Source organism: Jaculus jaculus, chromosome 8 (genome assembly GCF_020740685.1).
Source record: "Jaculus jaculus isolate mJacJac1 chromosome 8, mJacJac1.mat.Y.cur, whole genome shotgun sequence".
Taxonomy (NCBI): Eukaryota; Metazoa; Chordata; class Mammalia; order Rodentia; family Dipodidae; genus Jaculus; species Jaculus jaculus.
The window spans coordinates 118786804-118809860 of record NC_059109.1 but is presented as its reverse complement, the minus strand read 5'-3'; the positions used below and the strand labels follow the sequence as shown (position 1 = coordinate 118809860).

Genomic DNA, 23057 nt, shown 5'->3' with positions numbered 1-23057 from the left:
TTAAGAGTTTAAGGCCAGTATGGGCTGTTTAACAAGATCCTGTCTCCGACAGCAGAAAGGAGAGGGAGGGTGTCCACCCACCCAGGGGAGGCCGTGCAGAACATCAACAGCACAGCACATGGAACCAACAGTCAGAGGGCGAGCCGCCTTCTTCTTTTTCTAGAAAGGCTGCATAGAGTGGGAGTTTCCAGAAAAGAAAGCAGCTACTCGGGTTGGGCCATGAGCCCCAGGAAGGGCTGTCCATTCAGAACAGGGAACCAAGCAGGTCCCTGGCCAGCAGAACGACTGCTCCCGGTGAGGACCTCCGGGCCTTGTCTTCTTGCTTGTAAGGGGAGTGGGGAGGGGAGTAGTTCCACCACTAAGGTTGTGGTGACTGATTTTACAACCTGAACAAGTGCCTTCATACACACACGCCTGACCTCCATGAAGGGCCTTCACATAACTTCACAATAAATGCATAATATTTACATTGACAAATGTAAATGGGAAGGTTTTTAAACCAAACAACAAGTGCAAAGAGGAATGTCTGGGCCATGTGTCCACCTGTCGTCCTTCACTACTCAGGACATGGCTGCCACATCTTATCACAGCTCCCCAAATGCCAAAGGCTGCTCGGGCCCTCATGCAGCAGCCCCCAGATGAATGTAGCCAAGGAGGAACTCCGCCACCCCGTCACCTGTTCTTCCCAGGGGAATTCCAGTCTGCAGCCAAACGTGGCTGGTGGACTTGGGCAGCTTGTCCCACGCCGGGTCATCGCTCTACTAGGTCTGCTCGCCGGTGCCACTTCCACTGGCTCCCAAGCCTCTGCTGGGTGCCTGGGCCTCAGAGGCACGCGAGGCCTGCTTGGGTAGGCGAATGGGGACATAGATGTTGGAGGCACAGTGCTCCTTGAGGTACTCGCCTCCTTTTTCCTCGTAGTCCTTCCTGGTGACCCAGGCTCCACTGTCTTCTAGGTGGTCCAAGGCCCAGTCCCGGGCACCGTACCAGGCGTCCAGCACAGGGTTCGAGGCAAGCTGAACCTGGAACCAGAAGAAGATGCTCACTAGTGTGTCAAAGAGCAGTTTGCTAGCTCCCATGACACTGTCAACCACAAGCTGTCAGGAAGGGGCTATGTGGAGCCTCACACAAGTAGCTCTGGCCACGGTGAGAGGCCCCTGGGAGAAATGATAGCAAGTGAAGTGATCAGGGTACTGTGAGAGGCCACTAAAGCCAAGCTCCTGTTGCTCTTACACAGAGCAAAGCTGAGAAGCTGCAGCTTGTAAGGGTCCCTCAACTAGCCTGACCCGACCAGTCAGCCACACTAATGCCAGGCTCCTATCAGGCCTCCTGTGCTCTGGAGTCGTTGGCCTTCATTCTCACTGCCTTCTCGACTTCCACCAACAATAGGAGTTCCAAGTTCAAATGATTTCAGAACTGCCGGAAGTAAACAGCAGGCCACACAGAGCAGAACTGACAGGCACAGCTGGAGAACAAGGACAACAGAAGTGCAAGCCTGGAGCACGGCATGGTGGCACACTCGAAAGGCTGAGGCAAGAGGAGGTGAGTTCTGGGTCAGCCTAGGCTAGAGCTTGACCCTTTTTCATAAAGCCAGGGAAAATCCGGGCGTGGTAGCGCACGCCTTTCATCCCAGCACTCAGGAGGCAGGGGTAGGAGGACTGCCGTGAGTGTGAGGCCACCCTGAGAATACACAGGGAATTTCAGGTCAGCCTGGGGTACAGTGAGACCCTACCTCAAACCTCCACCCCCACAAAAAAAGAAAAAGAAACAATAAAGCCAGGAAAGAAAATGCCCATGACAAGGGACTGTGCAAAGAGGTCTTTTTCCTACTGGGTAACAATAACCCCACTCTGGCTTAGGATGAGATCAGGTGCCTGATACTCTGCCTGGTACAAAGTAATCAATACATGATCATTGTTACTAGGAAAAAGCAGGAACATGTATGGTCAGTAACAGACTACTGCCAGGCATGTGAACGCACACCTTTAATCCAGTGCTCTTAAGTGTAGCAGGAGGACGGCAGTGAGTGCAAGGTTAGCCTGGGGCTACAGAGTGAGCTCTAGGTCAAACAGGGCTAGAGACCCTACCTTGAACAAAACAAATAAAACATTACACAGCCATCGTAAGAATGCTTTGAAAAAACACTAACTGATAAACTTCCATGACTATCTGAAAGCTCAAACTATATGGCCTAAAAATCAACAACCTCTTTTTTGTTAAAATCATACACATTATAAGAACATGTCATGCTGGGCATGGTGGTGCATGCCTTTAATCCCAGCACCTGGGAGGCAGGGGTTGGAGGATCACTGTGAGTTCAAGGCCAACCTGAGATGACATAGTGAATTCCAAGATAGCCTGGACTAGCGTGAGACCCGACCCCAAAACCTTAACAAAGCAAACAACATGTCCTGGGCTGGAGAGATGGCTTAGCAGTTAAGGCACTTGCCTGTGAAACCTAAGAACTCATGTTCAAATCTCCATGTCCCATGTAGCCAGACACAGAGACACAAGTGTGCAATGTTGCACATGCACCACAAGGGGACGCATGTATCTGGAGTTCATTTGTAGCAGGCTGAAGGTCCTGGTGCGCCCATTTTCTCTCTCTCTCAAAAATAAAAAAATAGGGCTGGAGAGATGGCATAGCGATTAAGTGCTTGCCTGTGAAGCCTAAGGACCCCGGTTCGAGGCTCGGTTCCCCAGGTCCCACGTTAGCCAGATGCACAAGGGGGCGCACGCATCTGGAGTTCGTTTGCAGAGGCTGGAAGCCCTGGTGCACCCATTCTCTCTCTCTCCCTCTATCTTTCTTTCTGTGTCTGTCGCTCTCAAATAAATAAATAAATAAATAAATAAATAAAATTTAAAAATCAATAAATAAAAATATATCCTGAAAACAAAAAGGCTGGGTTTGGTGGCACACCTTAAATCCCAGCACTTGGGAGGAAAAGGTACCAGGATTGCCACCCTGAGACTACAAAGTGAATTCCAGGTCAGCCTGGGCTAGAGTAAGACCCCCCCACACACACCTTGAAAAACTAAAAAAAAAAAAAAAAAAAAAAATCGGGCTGGAGAGATGGCTTAGCAGTTAAAGCACTTGCCTGTAAAGCCAAAGGACCCAGGTTTGATTCTCAAGAACCCACATAAGCCAGACTGACAAGATGGAGCATGTGTCTGAATTCGTTTGCAGTGGCTAGAGGCCCTGGTGTACCCACTCTCTGCTGCGCTCTCCCTTTGCCTCTTTCTCTCTCAAATAAATAAATAATTTTTTTAAAAGTATGTCCTGAAAATATAAACAACACTACTCAGAGAAACAGACCTTTTTTTTTTGGTTTTTCAAGGTAGGGTCTCATTCTAGCCCAGGCTGACCTGGAATTCAGTATGTAGTCTCAGGGTAACCTCGAATTCAGTGATCCTCCTACCTCTGCCTCCTGAGTGCCAGGATTAAAGGAGCGCACCACCATACCCAGCTTCAGAACTCACTTTTAAAAAAAGCCATCCCCCTCAGCTTCAGCAATGCTGAACCTCATCTCCAGCTGACTCTTTCCTGAACTCCATTATGGTACCCCTGGTCTTCATGTCCCTTTAAAGGCTGTTATTTAGGACTTAATTCTTGGCTTCACCTACTTTCTTCAAGAGTTCCCTCCAGTTCCAGTGAGAGGATGTGAGTCCACTTCCCACCTCTTTCCCCGAGTGTTCACCAGGTCATCTCTTCCTGTTTGTCCCACTGGAAGCTCAGCCCACCTCTCATGTTCCTTCCCTTCAGGCCTCATTCCTAGTCTAGTGAACATCATTTCTTTTTTTCTGAGACAAGGTTTGGATGGTCTCAAACTCACTATGTAGGTCTCAACTCTCAGTCCTCCTGCCCCAGCCTCTCAGGTGGTAAAATTATGGGAGACACCATACCTAGCAGGAATGTCCTGGTTGCTAAATAGGCTTCACATTCACTTGGGACTATCTCAGGTCCCACTCCTTCTCTCCCTGAATCTGCCCACTTTTCTCCCTTAATCACTCTCAGAGCAACTAAGACGCAGCCCAGAGGTAAAGCAATCTAAGGTCCTGGGATCCATTCCCAGTGCTGCTTTAAAAATAAAGAGAGAGAAGGAAAGGAGGGAGGGGGAAGAGGGAAGGAGGGAAGGAAGGGAGAGAGGAGGGAGGAAGGAAGGAAGGAAGGAAGACAACACCCTTTCCTCTCCCTTGACCACGGCCTTCATATTTCCTATATTGCTCCCCAGCACTGCCACATCAAGGTAAGGAGTTCCGACAGGGAAGGCTTCCTGGAGGGAGTGACAGCTACACCAACTGCTGAGAAAGCTGGAATGAGCTAGGAAGACTATTCCACAGAAAGGCATACAGCATGTGCAAACAGCTCAGGCAGGAAAGCACACAGCACATCTGCAGCACAGCAGCTCACTGTGGCTGAAGTAGAGGGTGGCAGGGGGTGAAAAGACAGCCCTGTTCAGTCAGATCACAGGGGCCCCTACAAGGCTTGGTGAAAGGAAGGAATGAAGGCTGCACATCAAAAGATAAGCTGCCACCTAAGAGATCTCCCACTACCACTGTTTCTTCTGAGTATGTCAAGTTGTCATGCTAAAGTATAACTCAATCACTCTCAGGCTCCTTCTCAGTCCCCATGGCCCGCAGCTGACAGCTGTGCAGGGACAGGTTAACAAGGCAGGCCGCCCTCTTCTCCTAGAAAAGCACCTGGAGAAAAGAAGTACGCCAAACAAGCCAAAGGCAGTCCGCGCTCTCGGGAGAGCAAAGTGGAGAGAGGCTGGGCCACCTGCAGCAGAGCCTCCCTGGGCTCAGGGCTCTCGCACGCTCAGCGTCCCTTTCCCAGCTCGCAGGAAGAAGCAGAAGCCAACATGACTCCCGTCCTGCTTCAGAAATGACACAGGCTCAACCAGAAGCCACAGGCTGCCAACAGTGGGGGACTCCAGATGACAGAAATACAATTATTGTCATTCACCACTGCACTTTTTCTGTTGGGCCATCAGGGCCTTTATTCTGTGGCCCAAGCTGACCCTGAACTCAGAGCGACCTCCTACCTCAGCCCTGAGTGCCGGGGTCGGCGGCGTGAACCACCGCAGCGGCTTCCCTCCTACGCTCAGAGAGCACTGCCTCCCTCAGCAGCGGGCGAGACAAGCAGCGGTTACCTGGAAGGAAGACTGAAAGGGCCTCATCTCCAGCAGCTCCTTCTCAACCCTGGCTTTCATCCCTGGGTACATCACATTCCCACCAGTGAGGAAAACATTCTGGACCAATGTCTCCTGAACATCCTTTGGGTACCTGGAGGAGAAATGCATGTCCAACTTGAATATTCAAATACACCTTATAGACATGGAAATGCTAGCTGTTAGCACAAAACAATCTAACTTTTAAATTTTTTCACTTATTTATTTGGGAAAGAAACAGAGAAAGAGAATGGGCACACCAGGGCCTCTGGCAGCTGCAAACAAACTCCAGATTCATGTGCTACCTTGTGCATCTGGCTTGCATGGGCCCAGGGGAATCAAACCTGGATCATCTGGCTTTGCAGGCAAGTGCCTTAACCTCTAAGCCATCTCTCCAGCCTCAATCTAACTTTTAAATATCTACATGAAAAGTTAAAGGATACAGAAAGTCTAAATTATCATTTCTTATATATGTCTCTATACCTATTCCAGTTTTTCCACTTATCTAGTCAAAACCTCAGCTTGAGCTGGGCTTGGTGGGAGTCTCAGGGTGGCTCTGAACTCACGGTGATCCTCCTTCCTCTGCCTCCTGAGCGCTAGGATTAAAGGCATGTACCACCATGCCTGGCTTTTTCTGCTTTTGTTAACACGTTTTCAAAAAATCAACTTCATCAAAGATGAATTTATCTACATTTTGACAAAAGCTGACAGATTTATATGGCTCAGTAATCATCACCACAATCAAGACATGTCCATCATCCCCAAAGTTCTGCCTCTCCTTCAGGCTGAGGGCTTACCTCCCCATCAGTGCCCCCTTTTTTTAAATCTGCTTTATTTTGTTTGGAGATGGAGTCTCAGCTGGAGATACAGCTCAGTGGCAGAGGACTTACCTAGCACGTGTAAGGCCCTGGGTCTGAGTCCCAAAACCACAAAAAGTAATTTTTGAGATGGGAATCGTGCAATGTTGTGCAGGTTGGTCTTGAACCCATGGCACCAGTGACCCTCCCACATCAACATCTCAAGCACCTGGGACTACAGACGCATGCCACCGTGCACCTGGCTTTTTTTGTTTTAGTATTTTCATTTGTTTCAGAAAGACAGAGAGAGTGGGCACACCAGAACCTCTTGCTTCTGTAAATGAACTCTAGATGCATGCCCAACATTGAATCTGCACATGGATTTTTAACATGACATGCTTTTATTTTATACATTTATTTTTCACTCACTATTAAGACAAAGTTCAAGGTTACCCAAAATATTAGATTAAAAGAGATTTTTTTTTTCTTGCTAAGTGCATTGCTCCATCCTATTCTAACCAGAGGCAGCCACAGCACTACAAACCATGTCTCCATGTGTCTAACTTCAGCTATGAACATTCAGTGTGGGAAATGTCTATGCGGGTGGGAATAGGAACTGTGCACGCTTACAGAATGTACGGCCGTATAAACAGGTGTCTCTGAGAAGGGGGGAAAGTCTTCCACAGCACTGAAATAGTTGGGGTGACTTCAAATCACCAGTCTTTCTAGGCATGGTGCTGCAAACCTATGATTCCAGCTGGTAGCAAGGCTGAGGCAGAAAAACTGCCTTGAGCTGAAGGCCAGCCTGGGCTACACAGCAAGACTTTGTCCAGACAGACAGACAGACAGAACTAGTTTTAGGTAATGAAGTTTCCCATGAAAGCCAGCATCTATGTTACCCCATGCTGCTCAAAGTTCTTAACACTCTCTAATGCATGTTTGGAAACAATGACAGAGCCCCGTTTGTGTGCAGGCCTGGGGACAGGGAAGAGAGCAGCTAATGAAGGACGAGCTGAGCAGACCAGACCTTCTAGGGCCCACGCAGCAAGCCTTTCAAAACGGCTCAGGAGAGGACAGGGAAAGGAAGCATCACCATCTCACCTGTCCAGCACGTACTGAAGCGTCTCGGCAAGCCCTGCCTGCTCTTCTCCTATGAGAGACGGCTGGAAAATAATCTCTGGTGCTCGAATTCTCTCTGTCCCAACAAACAGCTGATGATACGCTGCCAAGTTAAACACGGGCTTTAAAACCCAAAGTTTAAGAGACAATTTTAGACCATAATGACAATTGCGCCCCTTGCCCATTTCCTTAAACTGCCTATCCTTATCCAGCAAGCTTCTCTGTTCAGGCCAGAATCCCCTCCCCAACGCTTCACTTGATGACTCCATTATCTACCTCCATCCAACCTCAGAATGACAAATCCCCACACACTCACTGTGCTATGGTCTCAAGCTGCAGGATGAGACTGGAGATTGGCAGTAAAAATGCTAACGGGGAAGACCCTATGTCTACCCACCCTGGCTTAGCCCCTGGTCTTTACATGTAGCAAGAACGTCCCTAGGTACTCCCCTCCCCACCAAGGCCTCGGGCACAGGTCAATTTATGTGGCTGCCACTGTAATGACAAGAGACTTAGTCCAGTGAGGATTAAGTACAATGACACTGATTAAATGTAAAGGAAACCACTAAAAGCCAGTCTGTAAGTCGAAGAACCCCATCACTTAACGGAAAGTTTCTGCCAAGGACAGTTTCTCACATTCAGATGGTGGCACTGGTACCTCAACCAACCATCAGGAAAACCTCTCACTAGCATAAAACACAAATTGGACTAAATGATTATGCCAACAGCTTCCAAGAGATGTGTGGTCTTAGCCGCAAGAGTCAAACCTGGACGGTGGTGACAGGCTTCTCTACTTCCGGTGCTTCCTCCGAGAACAGGGGCTCAAAATCATTCATGCTCTCCACCTCCTCCAGCGATGGCTCCAGCTGCTCCAGGTCAGGTGTCTAAGAACAGACCCAAACGGATAAACATCACCGACCTTATAGCTCCAGCATGCCTTAGTTCCATTCCACTTCACTGTCCTAAAAATGAATCGGGTTTTGCCCAATGCTCCAGAAGCTTATATGAAAACTAAGACCATTCTTTGAAGCAATTAAGAATAAACATGCTGGGCTTGAGATGGCTCAGCAGTTAAGGTACTTACCTGCAAATCCTTAGGATCCAGGTTCTAATCCCCAGTACCCACAAGGTAGCACAAGTGTCTAGAGTTTGTTTGCAATGGCTGGAGGCCCATTCTCTCTATCTGCCCCCCATCAAGTTAAAAAAAAAAAAAAAGACTAGGGCTGGAGAGATGGCTTAGTGGTTAAGGCACTTGCCTGCAAAGCCTAAGGACCCAGGTTCAATTCTCCAGGTCCCACATAAGCCAGATGCACAAGGTGGCACATGTGTCTGGAGTTCGTTTGCAGTGGCTAGAGGTCCCGGTGTACCCATTTTCTACCCCCCCCCGTCTCAAATAAAAAATAAATAATAAAAAAAAGACTGACTAAAATACTAAAATGGACTCTGCTCTTATCACGTACCTTTCCTCTTAGACAAGCCTTACCAATTCCTGCAGAAGCCTTTGCCAAATGCCAGTTCCAGGCCAGGGCCTGAGAGACCGGCTGCTCATACTGATACCACCACGCACACTACTCTAGAGCACTGGGTGTGATCATGGGTATCCTACACAGAGCTACGCTAACAGGAAGACTGAAGGTAAATACATGTGGGCCTAACAAGGAGTGTCTTAACAGCAGGTCTCATCTTTGCTGGTCATGTGACTAAAGGTCCCAGGTGCCAGAGACTCTTATCCACGGAATCAGTCTCCTCTTCAATGATCTTGGATGGGGCCTATTCCCTAAGGAGGGTGGAACTAGAGATGTCTTCAGTCAACTGCTATGTGAAAGACAGATGAGCCCTACCTTCTACACTCAAAGGGGAGAAGTGACAGAAAGAAACAAGTTGCTACATCCCAGGGAAGGATGCTCTAACAATGACAACAGTTGTGGCCCAGACTGTCGTAGAGGGTGGTGTCTCAGCAGAGTTCAGGTACACTAAGTGACAACAGCCAAATGTGCCTGACAGAAGATTCTCACCCTCAGCATATGTCCCAAGTTCCTCCCTATGCTTGGATTCTATAACCACATGAATTACCAATGAAATTCAGAGAATTTAAATATACTTCTCTACTTACCTAGAGTATAGATCAAGACTGGCATTCATACTTACTCCTAAGTAAGCAGTCCCCCTCACCCCCACCAAGTCACCCACCACAAAACCATTTGGTACCAATGGGCGAAGAGAATGCGTTAACAGTGTGCTATAAACTCTGTCCAGTCTGCAAGGTTCTATCACATTGAATGAGTACTCTGCAGGCACGAGGGCAAACCCTAGAGAGAATCTTCATCTGAGACTGGAGGGCAGGATGGAAAGGCTGCTGTACAGGGGCAATTTAGAGAGGAATGAGGCTGGCCATCTTGACCAAAGCTGACCCGGCTTCAGGTCTGCCCTGCAGACATCACTGCTGCGCCTCGGGCTGAGCGGCGGCACACTGGAAGTGATGGCCACTTGTCAGGGACAAAGCTGCGGCACCAAGGGTTTTCTCTGCCTCAAGCTGGGATCGCACAACCACGATGTGAGCAAGAGGGGCTTTAGGAGCAGAAAATATCTGTCTACTCAAGGTTGGGGTGGGGTCCCAGAGCTGAGAGAGCCTGGCTGCACAAATGGCAGGCTTCTCTGGCAAGCCATGGTGCTGTGATCAGAATAAGCTGAAAGCCCAGTCTCTGCTGGCTGGGCACTAACTCCTCTCCTCAGAAATGACCTCAGAGGAGGAAGGCTCCTTAGCAGAAGATCATAAAGGGCTCACCCAAGTTTCCTCTCACGTGAGAAGACTGGGAAGCACAGGCGTGTGGCATGTGTGTGCGGTCAGCTCCGGCGTGCACGGCAGACGCAGGCACCCGAGCGGCACCGCCGGGAAAGGTGCCTCTGAGCCACCTCTGTGTCTGCAGTCTCTCCTTAGGACATGGCCTGAGGCAGGGTCAGGTGAGCACTGGATACTGCTTCCTCTAGCCTTTTAATCAAGCATCCACTTGATCCCTTCCTGGATTGGTCACACAAAAATGTGTCTGTGAACTGAAAGTTAACAGGCAAAACTTGTGCCCTCCTCAACAGCGTGGCAAAGGCACGGCAGAACCTGGGATTCCTACCTACAGCTGTGCTCCCCCACATCCTGTAACGTGGACTCCCCTCCCCTTGAGTTTCCAGCCCTGAGGACTCCCACAGGAGACCACTGGAAGATGTCAAGTAACCTGGGAGGATCACACACTCCTCCCGCCTTCTCCCGCTGAAGCTGAACACTCTGGCCGCTGTCAGGATGCTCCCTCTTGGAAATCAGCTGCTGAGCGGCTGCCTAAAGCCCAAAGCACACGGAAAGGACATGCCAGACTCGGGTCTGTGCTTGCTGAGCTGGGCCTTGGGAGTCTGGGAAGGGTAAGTGAAAACCCTCCACATGACGCCCGCACAGGTGCAAGGAGTGGTTGTGCCGTCTGAATTCCTGCCCATCAAACCCAGGAGTCCAACTGACTGGCAGCTGCTTTGCACCCTTAAGCCCACACACAACAAGTAAGTGAAACATGCTGCTACAATAACAACAATAAAAAAAGCAGTTTAAAAATCCCAGGTGATTTAACCCAATTCACCATTCCAATTCCTTAAGGTGGGTTTCAATACAAACTTAGGCTTACACATTATCTACTCATTTTAACTGAATTATATTGTTGAGAAGTACTAAAAATTACTTTTGGAAAGGTAGAACTGGCTAGCCAGTTTCATGGTCAGACTTCTCCCCTGAATGAGGCTGTAACTTACTGACCAGAGCATAAAAGAAATAGGCTGAAGAGACGGCTTAGCGGTTAAGGCACTTGCCTTGCCTGCGAAGCCAAGGGACTCGTTCTATTCTCCAGGCATGGTGACACACAACTTTAATCCCAGCATTTAGGAGGCTGAAGTAGGAGGACTGCTATATATGCCTGGGTTGAGTAAAACTGCTCAGGCTAAGAGGGGTTACATGGGGAAGAGGTTCAAAGGCCCTGGACTGGAGCCAGTCAACAGAGACAAAGAATGGTGGCTGAGAGCAGAAACCATAGAGAAGCTGCAGCTGGGAGCCTGTGCTATCAAAACGAGCTTCATGCTGAGTCCAACATAGCTCAGACATCACTGATGGACACCACCCACCCCCAGCATCAAACAGCATGGCATGGATTATTCTAAAGACTAGTACTAAAGAGTTTAGCCTGGTGTGGTGGTGCACCCTTTTAATCCCAGCACTCAGGAGACAGAGGTAGGAGGAAGACTGCTGTGAGTTCAAGGACACCCTGTAACTACACAGTGAATTCCAGGTCAGCCTGAACTAGAAGACCCTACCTAGAGTTTAAAGGAAGTGGTCTTAAGGGCTGGGAAGTAGTTCAATTGGTAAGCACTTGCCTAGCATGAACAAAGCTCTAGGTTTGCATAAACCAAGAATGGTGGGGCACCGCCTATAACCTAAGCTATACAGAGTTCAAAGCCAGCCTGGGATGTATAAAAGCCTATCTCAAAAAGGGAGGGAGACAGAAAAACAACTTTTTCTTTTTTTGAGGTAGGGTGCTGCTCTAGCCCAGACTGACCTGGAATTCACTATGTAGTCTCAGGGTGGCCTCAAACTCACAGCGATCCTCCCACCCCTGCCTCCCGCATGCTTGCATTAAAGGCATGCACAACAACGCCTGGCCAAAAAAAAAAAAAAAATCTTTTTTGTACCTTTTTATGAGAGAGAGAGAGAGAGAATTGGCACGCCAGGGCCTCCAGCCACTGCAATCGAACTCCAGACGTGTGCACCAGCTATGTACACGTGTGACCTTGCACACTTGTGTGACCTCATGCATCTGGCGTACATGGGATCTGAAGAGCCAAACATGAATTCTTAGACTTCACAAGCAAGCACTTTAACCAGTAAGCCATCTCTCCAGCCCAAAAAATTATTTTAAAATTTAAAAAAAATAGCTGGGCCTGGTGGCATATGCCTTTAATCCCAACACTTGGGAGGCAGAGTTAGGAGGATTGCCATGAGTTTGAAGCCACCCTGAGACTACACAGCAAATTCCAGGTCAATCTGAGCTAGTGAAACACTACCTCAAAAGCCAAAATAAATAAATCAAATTAAAAACAAAATGCCAGGCGTGGTGGCACACACCTTTAATCCCAGCACTTGGGAGGCAGAGGTAGGAGGATTGTTGAGAGTTCAATGCCAGCCTGAGACTACACAGTGAATTCCAGGTCAGCTTGGGATACAGCAAGACCCTACCTCGAAAAAACAAAAATAATAAAATAAAATAAACACCTATGGATGATAGGACACACCTACTATCTCAGCACTCAGGAGGGAGAGGGAGGAGCCAGCTGGGCTACACAGTGAGACTTTGCCTTAAAAAAAAAAAAAAAAAAAAAAAAGGATGGAGCTGAGGAGATGGCTCACTGGTTAAAGTGGCTGCTTACAAAACCTGTCATCTGGGGTTCAACTCTCCAGTGCCCATGCAGAGTCATATTAAAAAGCTAGCACAAGCATCTGGCTTTCCTTTGCAGTGGCAAGAGACCCTGGCCCACACACCAGATCCCCACATATGTGCAAATAAGTAAAAAGCAGGGCATGTCGCTCATGTCTTTCATCCCAGAATCCAAAAGGCTGAAGGAAGAGGATTATTATGCTGGAAGCCAGCCTGGGAACCACGTAAGTTCCAGGTCAGCCTGAGATGGTGAATGAGACTCTGCCTCAAAAAACCAACCAAAAACAAAACACACACACAAAAATTTTTTTTTTGGTTTTACAACGTAGGGTCTTTCTTGTCCAGCCTAGGCTGACCTGGAATTTACTATGTAGTCTTAAGCTCCTGAGTGCTGGGATAAAAGGCATGTGCCATCAGGCCTGTCAGAAAACAAACAAAATAAATGAATGAATGAAGTAACAAAATAGATATAAAAACAAAAAGCTGGGCTGGAGAGCTGGCTTAGTGGTTAAGGTGCTTGTCTCATGTTCTGCATAAGCCACATGCACAAGGTTGTACGCACATCTGGAGTTCGACTGCAGTGTCTGGAGGCCCTGACGTGCCAACTATCACTCTCATTTAAAAAAAAAAAAGGCTGGGCATGGTGGCACACACCTTTAATCCCAGCACTTGGGAGGAAGAGGTAGGAAGTTGTTCAAGGCCACCCTAAGACTACATAGTGAATTCCAGGTCAGCCTCAGCTGAAGCAAGACCCTACCTCAAAAAAAAAAAAAAAAAAAAAAAAGAGCTACCAACTGACATGGTTAATCCTGCCTCAGAAGTGTCACAAAATGGGGCACAGATCAGTGGGAGAGTGTGTGACTACAGAAGTGCCATAAGGCAGAGTATACACTCCTCTGGTCTGGAACCTATGGGAAGATCAAGTCAGTTACACTTAGTAACACTCTATTAAAGTTCTAGAGACAGGAGATCCAGCCAATGGCTCCTAGGCCAAATGGCCAGGCAGGCCAATGGTGTCAGGGCCTAGAGCCCCACAGCCTCAGCTCAATTCTGCCACGTGAAGAGTCCACTGGCAGAAACCAGAGAGGAAAGGAATCCAAGCACTTACTCCGAATCAGTCTTTAGACCTAGTTAGAAGCAAATCTCAAGTCAACCCATCAACATTTTACTGAACAGCTCTACTAGTCTATAAAGCATGTATGAAGTGGGCACCCATCCCCAGGGAACACCACGGCAGAAGACAAAGTGAAGGATCAAGTTCAATGCACTCAAAACAGGAGCAGAAAGCTTAAAGCAGGCGGCTGTCATGTAACAATGAGAACAGCAGACTCTACGACTGGTGAGCAAATAACCTTCCTATTCCACACCACATGTCCCCTCCCAATGGTGAGATCCTGCTGGTCCAGGTTCCGTGCCATCGCTACTGCCACCCACATTCCTACTGATGTCACCAATCAAGGTGCTCTCTTCTTACACCTGGTCACAACCCCTTTGATGTCAGCCTTCGTGAGACACTTCCCCCCTCAGAACTGACCCCCTTAAATGACCTGAAGGAGTCTCCCTCCCAAGGCCTCAGGTCACCTCTGGCTTGCTGTCCACCACGTCCACCTCAAGGCTGGCCTCAGCCTGCAGGATTTTCTGCTTAGCTTGCTCCACTGCTGAGCTGAGCTTCTGTATGTAGGACTGCAGCTCTTCTGGGGAGTCCATGTTCAGCTCCATCAGCGCTTTGTGAAACTGATCCATGTGGCCGTCCTCTAGGAGCTCCTGAAACCACAGCAGCCACGGCTCTGAGACACAAGCGGAGCAGTGGCAAACTCACAGGACAAGTCGCTAAGGAGCCAAATGAAGAGCAACAAGAGGGGCTCCCGGGGTTCTCCAGCCTGCCTCCATGCAGTTACCCCTTCAGCCCACCACACCTGCGTCCCTCTCCAGCTATCTGGGCCAGTGAGCATGGCCTCCTTATTTCAGCACCATCCAACTTGGCAAAACTAATCTCTGGTGACAGATGTCAGAAATGTCACTACTTCCTGATCTGACAGCAGACACAAGCATGTGCACCCCTGTGAAAACGCAGAGACGTGCACCTACTGTTTGTGCACTTATGTGGAGAAGTTAGAAACAAAAAAGAGGAAATTACATGACAAAACTAAATCACTGAAGCTAGAATGAGGGCACAGTTCTTCAGAAAACCTGCTCTTCCACTCTACTGCCAATCTCAACGACTCTGATGACCACCTGGACTCTGCCACCCAAACGGTGACCTAAACAGTCAATGCGCTTTATGGCTGAGAACGGATGGAGTGGGGAAAAGAACTCGCAGGGACGGGTCCCGCCTCAGGCGTCACCTGCACGCAGAGCAGTCGGTCCAGCCGCTCCTGATCCAGCTGCAGCTTCTCCTCCCGCCGCCGGGCATTGAGCTCCTGCAGCCGCCGGAGCTGCTGCTGCCGCCGGCCCTGCTTCCCCTCGGCCGTCAGGGTGCTGCCCAAGAGCCTGCTGGAGAACGGGAGCTGCATCTTGTGGACGCTGTTCTCATAGTAGTCAGGACACCGCCACTTCTGCAATTCTGCCAGGGAGCATTTGGGAAGGACAGAAATTAAAGTGCTACTAACACAAACGTCAGAAAGTCAAAACCAAGTATGACGGAGAGCAGAGTCATAGAGGGGAAAGGAGGGGAGGGGAGGGGAGGGAAATACCATGGTTTGTTGTATGTAAGTATAAAAGTTGTCAATAATATACATATAATTTTCAAGGGCTGGAGAGATGGCTTAGCAGTTAAGGCACGTGCCTGCAAAGTCAAAGGACTCATGTTCAATTCCTCAATGCCCATGAAAGCCAGATGCACAAGGAGGCACATGCATCTGGAGTTTGTTTGCAGTGGCTGGAGGCCCTGGCACGCCCATTCTCTCTCTCTACCTGCCTATTTCTTTATCTCTCTCTCTCTCAAATAAATAAATAAAAAATATATATATATACACACACACACACACACACATATATATATATACACACACATATATACACTATATGTGGAAAATATATATATATATATATATATATATATATATATATATATTTTTTTTTTAATAAATTAACTTCAAAGCCATGTGTGGTGACACATACATTTAATCCCAGCACTCGGAAGGCAGAGATAGGAGGACCCCCATGCGTTTGAGGTCACCTTAAGACTACGTAGTGAATTCCAGGTCAGCCTGGACTAGAATGAGAACCTGCCTCAAAAAGGGGGGGCAGCTGGAGAGAGGGCTTAGCAGTTAAGGCACTTAACTATGAAGCCTAAGGACCCACTTCATGAAATCTGGGCATAACACTGCAGACCTATTATAAAAGAACTGCCAAACGATATTCTTCAGATAGAATTCATTAAGAAGGAAGTCTGAAACTCCAGAATGAAGGAAAAGCAATAGAAATAATAAGTCCAATAAATCGTAGAAGGCTAATAGTCTCATGGGTGTCATATATATAAAAATATATGAAAGTGGGCTGGAGAGATGGCTTAGTGGTTAAGGCACTTGCCTGTGAAGCCTAAGGAGCCATGTTCTATTCTTCAGGTCCCACGTAAGCCAGATGCACAAGGTGATGCAAGCACGCAAGGTTGCACATGAACACAAGATGGCATACATGTCTAGAGTTCAATTATAGTGGCTGGAGGCTCTGGTGCGCCAATACCATACAAAAATAAAAGTATATGAAAGGGACTAGGGAGATGGTAAGCCTAAGGACCTGAGTTCAGATCTCCAGAACCCATGGCATGTAACCACAGTGCTGGGGAGGTACAGACAACAAGGTCCACAGGGCTCACTGGCTAGCTAGTCTAGCCAAAGTGTTAAGCTCCAGGGTCAGCAAGAGACTATCTCAAAGAATAAAAGTTAAGTGGTCGAGGAGAGCATCCAGTGTCTACCTCTGGCCTCCACATACACACACGTTCCCAGACATACACAGAACCACCACACATAAACACATACACATGCAAAAGAAATGTTTAACAACAAAAAGTAAAAATCTGCTGGGCATGGTGGCGCACACCTTTAATCCCAGCACTCAGGAGGCAGAGGTAGGAGGATCGCAGTGAGTTTGAGACCACCCTGAGACTGCATAGTGAATTCCAGGTCAGCCTGAGCTAGTGAGACTGTACCTTGAAAAAACAAAACAAATATACATATATAATAATAAAATAAATAAATAACATAAAAATAAAAACCCTTCAGTCTGATGGGGTTTCAACGTATGTTGATGTACAACAAGCCAAAAGGAAAGAATACAGTCTAGCACCAACATTTCTACATTCCCCTTGAAGTGGTATATATTGATTCTAAGTAGATTGTATGAAGTTATATTTGCTGTTATCTCCAAAGTAACCACCTAAAAAAGGAGACATGGCAAGAGAGATTTAAATGGAACATAAAAAGAAAAGTTCAAGTAACCTACAAGGCCGAAGAGGAAAAAAGGTGACTCTAAATTCAAACATGACTAAACTTATTGCAAATGGTCTTAACAGATGAATTAAATAATTGACATACGGGACTTAAAAAAAAAAAAAAAAAAGCCAGGCATGGTAGCACAAGCCTTTAATCCCGGCACTTGGGAGGCAGAGGTAGGAGGATCGCCATGAGTTCAAGGCCAGCATGGTGACATATACTTTTAATGCCAGCACTTGGGATTGCCTCAAGCCAGCCTGGGCTACAGAGTGAGTACCAGGTCAGCCTGGGCCAAAATGAGACCCTGCTTAAAAAACAAAAGGCTGAGCCAGGCGTGGTAGCCCATGCCTTTAGTTGCAGTACTCGGGAGGCAGAGGCAGAGGTAGAGGTAGGAGGATTGCCGTGAGTTTGAGGCCGCCCTGAGATTACCTAGTGAATTCCCACAGACACACACAGAACCACCATACATAAACACATACACATGCAAAAGAAATGTTTAACAACAAAAAATAAAAATCTGCCAGGTGTGGTGGTGCACACCTTTAATCCCAGCACTCGGGAGGCAGAGGTAGGAGGATCACTGTGAGTTCGAGGCCACTCTGAGACTACATGGTGTATTCCTGGTCAGCCTAGGCTAGTGAGACCCAACCTTGAAAAACCAGAAAAATAATAATTATGGAGCTGGAGAGATGACTCAGCAGTTAAGGTGCTTACTTGCAAAGCCCAAGGACCTGGGTTCAATTCCTTAGTACTCATGTAAGCCAGATGCACAAAGTGGCACATGCATCTGGAGTTTGCACTGGCTAGAGGCCCTTGTGTACCGATTCTCTCTATCAAATAAATAATAAATAAAATATTTTTAAAAAACGAGTTTGGAGATAGCCTGGGCCCAAATACTCCAAAACAAGAATCAGAAAAAGAAAAAAAGGAAAAAAAAATCATGGAAAATGTTAATAAAAATTAAATTTTTTTTTAAAAAAAGGAAAAAAAAAAGCAGAGGAAAAGGTCATATAGCTTACACAGTAATTAAGTATTTGTTTTTAAGTTAACACTCTTGGCTACAGGCAGTATTCTTATCACTGCCCACCCTCTGCCCCTGCAGTGCACTAAGTAAACCTTTCTGTTGCAAAAATAAAAATCAAGGGCTGGAGAGATGGCTTAGCGGTTAAGCGCTTGCCTGTGAAGCCTAAGGACCCCAGTCCGAGGCTTGATTCCCCAGAACCCACGTTAGCCAGATGCACAAGGGAGCGCACGCGTCTGGAGTTCAATTGCAGTGGCTGGAGACTCCGGCATGCCCATTCTCTGTCTCTCTCTCGCTCTCTGCCTCTTTCTCTCTGTCACTCTCAAATAAATAAGTAAAAATGAATTTAAAAAAATTTTTAAAGAAATAAAATAAAAATCAAGGGCTGGAGAGATGGCTTAGCAGTTAAGCACTCGCCTTTGAAGCCTAAGGACCCAGGTTTGATTCCCCAGTACCCACATAAACCAGATGCATAAGATGGCACACGCATCTGGCGTTCGTTTGCAGTGGCTAGAGGCCCTGGTGCACGCCCCCCACTTTCTCTCACTCTCTCTCTCTCTCTGCCACTCTCTCTCCCCCTTCACTCTCTCACAAATAATTAATTAAAAATAAGTAAATAAATATCAATTAGGTAATATTTTTTTTTTCCAGGTAATGTCTCACTCTAGTCCAGACTGACCTGGAATTCACTATGTAGTCTCAGGCTGGCCTTGAACTCACAGCAATCCTCCTACTTCTGTCTCCCAAGTGCTGGGATTAAGGGCGTGCACCACCACACCCGGCTAAAGTAGTACTTTTAGTCAAGAAAACTCACCCTACACCATGGGAAAAAAGCGGTATTTATAGCGGTAGTGTCCATAGTTCTTGGGTTTTACACCTGAATTATTTACCTATGTTGGGAATACATTATTTCGTTACATTTATGCCTTAAGACAACAGCAATTCAAAGTACTGCCAATGGGGCTGGGCGTGGTGGTGCACGCCTTTAATCCCAGCATTGGGGAGGCAGAGGTAGGAGGATTACCTTGAGTTCGAGGCCAGCCTGAGACTACATAGTGAATTCCAGGTCAGCCTGGGCTAGAGTAAGACCCTACCTTGAAAAACAATAAAAATAAAAATAAAAAATAAAAAAAAGAAAAACAATAAAAACAAACAAAACAAAGTACTGCCAATGTAAAATACAATCAGAAGCTCAAGATATGAGGAGGCTAAGGCAGGAGGTTCCAGGGTTGGAGGGTACACACAGAGCTAGAGGCCACCTTGTGCTACAAAATGAGATCCAGGCTCTCAAAACAGTAATACTGATAGCAGTAGTATCTAATGCTTCTGGAGGAGACACCATTCTAAGGATGTAAGATCAAGCAATTGTAGCTGTTTCTAAGCTTAAACTTTTAAAAAAAAATTATTTTAACTGTTTTTGTTGTTGTTGTTTGGTTGGTTGGTTTTTGTATTTTGGGAGTAGAGTCTTACTCTGTAGGAACAGGTTGGCCTCAAACTTTACAGCAATCCTCCTACCTCTGCCTCCCCAGTGCTGGGATTAAAGGCGTGCCACCATACCCAGCCTAAACTTTTTAATCTAGCATGTTCTGCTCCCTCTTAAACTGAGCCAGGAGTGATGGTTCACACCTATAACCCCAGTACTCTGGAAGCTGAAGGAGGATCACCATGAGTTCAAGGTCAGCCTAGGCTAGAGTGAATTCCAGGTCAGCCTTGCCTAAAGTGAGACCCTACTTTGAGAAAGAAAGAAAAAAATTAAGTTGGCTTCTGCAACAAATTTAAAGTTATACTGGAGACCCATCATAGAAGCTACCCAATTAGGAAGGGAACCCACTTAAGTAAGTTAGCAGTTTACTGAGAAACATCAGAAAGTGAATACCAGAAGGAAGTGGGGGAGGTGCTAAAACCAAGTCTAAAACTGAGCAAGCAAAAGGTCATGCACAGGTATCAATGTCAAGAACAGCCCAAAGGTCAGCAAGGCCACATGTGTCACACCGTCCCGCGCATCACCTGCGCTGTAGTCCTCGGCGATGTAGCTGTGCTCCCGCAGGATCTCCTCCGTGCGGCTGAGTGTGACGGCTGCCAGGTGTCCCGGGTACTTTAGCTGCAGCAGCCGCTGCAGGTAGCCGGCCGCCTGGCTTCCTCCGAGGTTGATGCGCTTGCAGTTTCTGGCATCCAGTCTACAACCAAGTCATAGAAACATCATTTTGAACAACACAAAGGACAAACTATAGACAGAACATCTTGGGGGAAAGTGAGACAGCTGTGGTGGTTTGCATTGGATGTTTCTTATAAACTCATGTTTTCTCAATGCTTGTTCCCCAGCAGATAGCAATTGGGGCATGTGCCACCACGCCTGGCTAGAATCCGTACTGAAACAAGCTCACAACAGCAGTATATCTCCCTATGCAATTCCCTTCTACTGATGTAAATAGATGAAGTAACCATATGCACACTGGTTCAGTGTCACCTCCTGAGGCCAGAGGTTCCTCTCACGTGAAGCAAGGAAGAAAAGCAGATTAACTTCCTTTTTAAAAAAAGTTTTAAAATTTTTACTTAAAATTTTTGTTCATTTTTTATTTATTTGAGAGTGACAGCACAGAGTGAAAGCCAGTCAGAGAGAGAGAGAGAATGGGCACACCAGGGCCTCCAGCCACTGCAAAGGAACTCCAGACATGTACGACCCCTTGTGCATCTGGCTAACATGGATCCTGGGGAATGGAGCCTCAAACTGGGGTCCTTAGGCTTCACAAGCAAGCACTTAACCACTAACCCATCTCTCCAGCCCTAAAATTTTTTATTATTGATAATTTCCATAATTATAGACAACAAACTATGATAATCCCCTCCCCCCACTTTCCCCTTCATTCACAACTCCACTCTTCCTCAAAACCCTCTCCATCAGTCTCTGTTTTATTTGTATCATCATCTTTTCCTCCAATTATGATGGTCTTGTGTGAGTAGAGCCAGGCACTGCGAACTCATGGATTAGACCATTCTGTGTCTGGAAGAGTACATTGTAAGGAGTCCTACCCTCCTTCTGGGCATTTCTTTGGTTTTTATTCTTATTATTGACAACTTCCATGATTGTAAACAATATACCATGGCAATTCCCTCCCTCCCCCAACTTTCCCCTTTGAAACTCCACTCTCCATCATATCCCCTCCCCCTCTCAGTCAGTTGCTTTTGTTCTGTCTTATCTTTTCCTCCTATTATGATGGTCCTGTGTAGGTAGTATCAGGCACTGTGAGATCATGTATTAAACTTTCTTTTTTTTTTTTTTTGGTTTTTCGAGGTAGGGTCTCACTCGGGTTCAGGCTGACTTGGAATTCACTATGTAGTCTCAGGGTGGCCTCGAACTCTCGCCGATCCTCCTACCTCTGCCTCCCAAGTGCTGGGATTAAAGGCGTGCGCCACCACGCCCGGCTTATTAAACTTTCTTAATGTGAACAAACATGAGTGGCAAAGGACCAGAACTGGCTGCTTATGGAAAAGCTGCTGCTGTACCACGCCTCACCAGGAGATGCCAGCACAGAACCATCTGGTGATCCTAGGTGTTCTGGGAAAAGGATAAATCTTCGACATAACATAAAAATAATGTGTACAACTCACCTTCCTTCTAAGATGGGTAAGATATGTGTACACTGGTATCCAGACGAAATGATGAGGCCGCTGGACAGTGAGTTCTTTGGCATGTTGTGGTAGAAGCTGAAGAGGCTGTCTATCCCATAGGCCACCTTTGGGATCCGATAGCATTCGAAAAGGAGCTCGGACATCATTTGGCGAGAATAGAGTGGGTTGCACACAGCTTCTGTCAAAACTATGGGATGATCAACACAGCCCTACTTTTAAAGAAAAGGACAAAAAAAAGAGTATTAATAAAACATTCTTTTTAAAATCTGATTCTTATTTGCCTTTGATCTCCAATTACAATTCCAATAAGAAGCAACTGTAAAACATCTCAGGCTGGAGAGATGTACTCAGTGGTTAAGGCAGTTGACTGCAAAGCCTAAGGACCTGAGTTCGATTCCCCTCTGCACACGTGAAGCCAGATGCACAAGGTAACACAAGGAGTCTAGAGTCTGCAGTGGCTAGACACCCTGACGTGCCCACTCTATCCCCGTCTTCCCCAAATAATGACACAAAAAACTTTAACACTGGTACCAAATTGACTGTATTCACTGAGCATAATTTAAAAAAAAATGTTATCTAACCAGAAAAAAAAAATTGTGTGTGTGTGGTTTTCTCAAGGTAGGGTCTTACTGTAGCACAGGCTGACCTAGAACTCACTATGTAGTCTCAGGGTGGCCTTGAAGTCATGGCGATCCTCCTACCTCTCTCCCAAGTGCTGGGATTAAAGGCGTGCACCACCACGCTCGGCTTAAAAAAAAATTATTTTTGAGAATACGGAAATAGTTGGTTAAGCCAACCTCCAACCAAACCTGCAAATTATGTTGTCTCTATCTGCAACCTACAGAATGTCACATCCGCTAAGACACTAGCCTCCGTCGAGGGGAATGCTGCAGAACCCTTCCTACTGGTTCCCATGAGTCCACACAAAGCCACTACCGATACTTTTGGGATTAAAAAACAAAAAAACAGCGTTGTCTGGTCACTGCTGTAACCCCACGTCCTGGCTAAAAACACTTCGGGCGAAACGAGCAGATCCCAGCCGAGTGGGCCGTCACCTGCGAGGACACCCCGAGGTGCTGGAAGCTGTAGTCCAGCAGCAGCTCCTGCAGCTCCAGGTTGACCGGCACGTTGCGGTCGAAGGGCGAGCGCAGCATCCAGCGCAGCGGCTCCAGGCTGCCCAGCGCGTTGCCCACCTGCGGACCCGCGGCGCCCCGGGCCCCGCCCCGGCCGCGGGCACACACCGCACGGAACTGCAGGCGCGGCTCGGGGCCAGGGTCCGGCCCGGGACACGCCCAGCCGGCGCGGGCCTGGAACGACCCATTGTCCAGCACCAGCGGCACCGGCTGCGAGCCAAAGACCACCGGCCCGGTCTCCAGCACGGGGTCCGGGGCGGCAGGGGCATCGCGGAACCTGAACACGTTAGCCTCCAT

The 23057-nt window shown here is 47.4% G+C and overlaps 1 protein-coding gene across 1 annotated transcript; it reads right to left on the bottom strand.

The window, feature by feature from the left end:
- Nucleotides 1-23057, bottom strand: Actr5 (actin related protein 5). Its single transcript, XM_004666686.2, has 9 exons — nucleotides 22683-23057; nucleotides 21607-21836; nucleotides 20005-20174; nucleotides 14889-15106; nucleotides 14125-14307; nucleotides 7852-7968; nucleotides 7067-7206; nucleotides 5151-5283; nucleotides 1-1019 (listed from the first exon to the last, which is right to left on the bottom strand). The coding sequence occupies exons 1-9, from the start codon at nucleotides 23055-23057 to the stop codon at nucleotides 762-764; spliced, it is 1824 nt and encodes a 607-aa protein (XP_004666743.2). The 3' UTR covers nucleotides 1-761.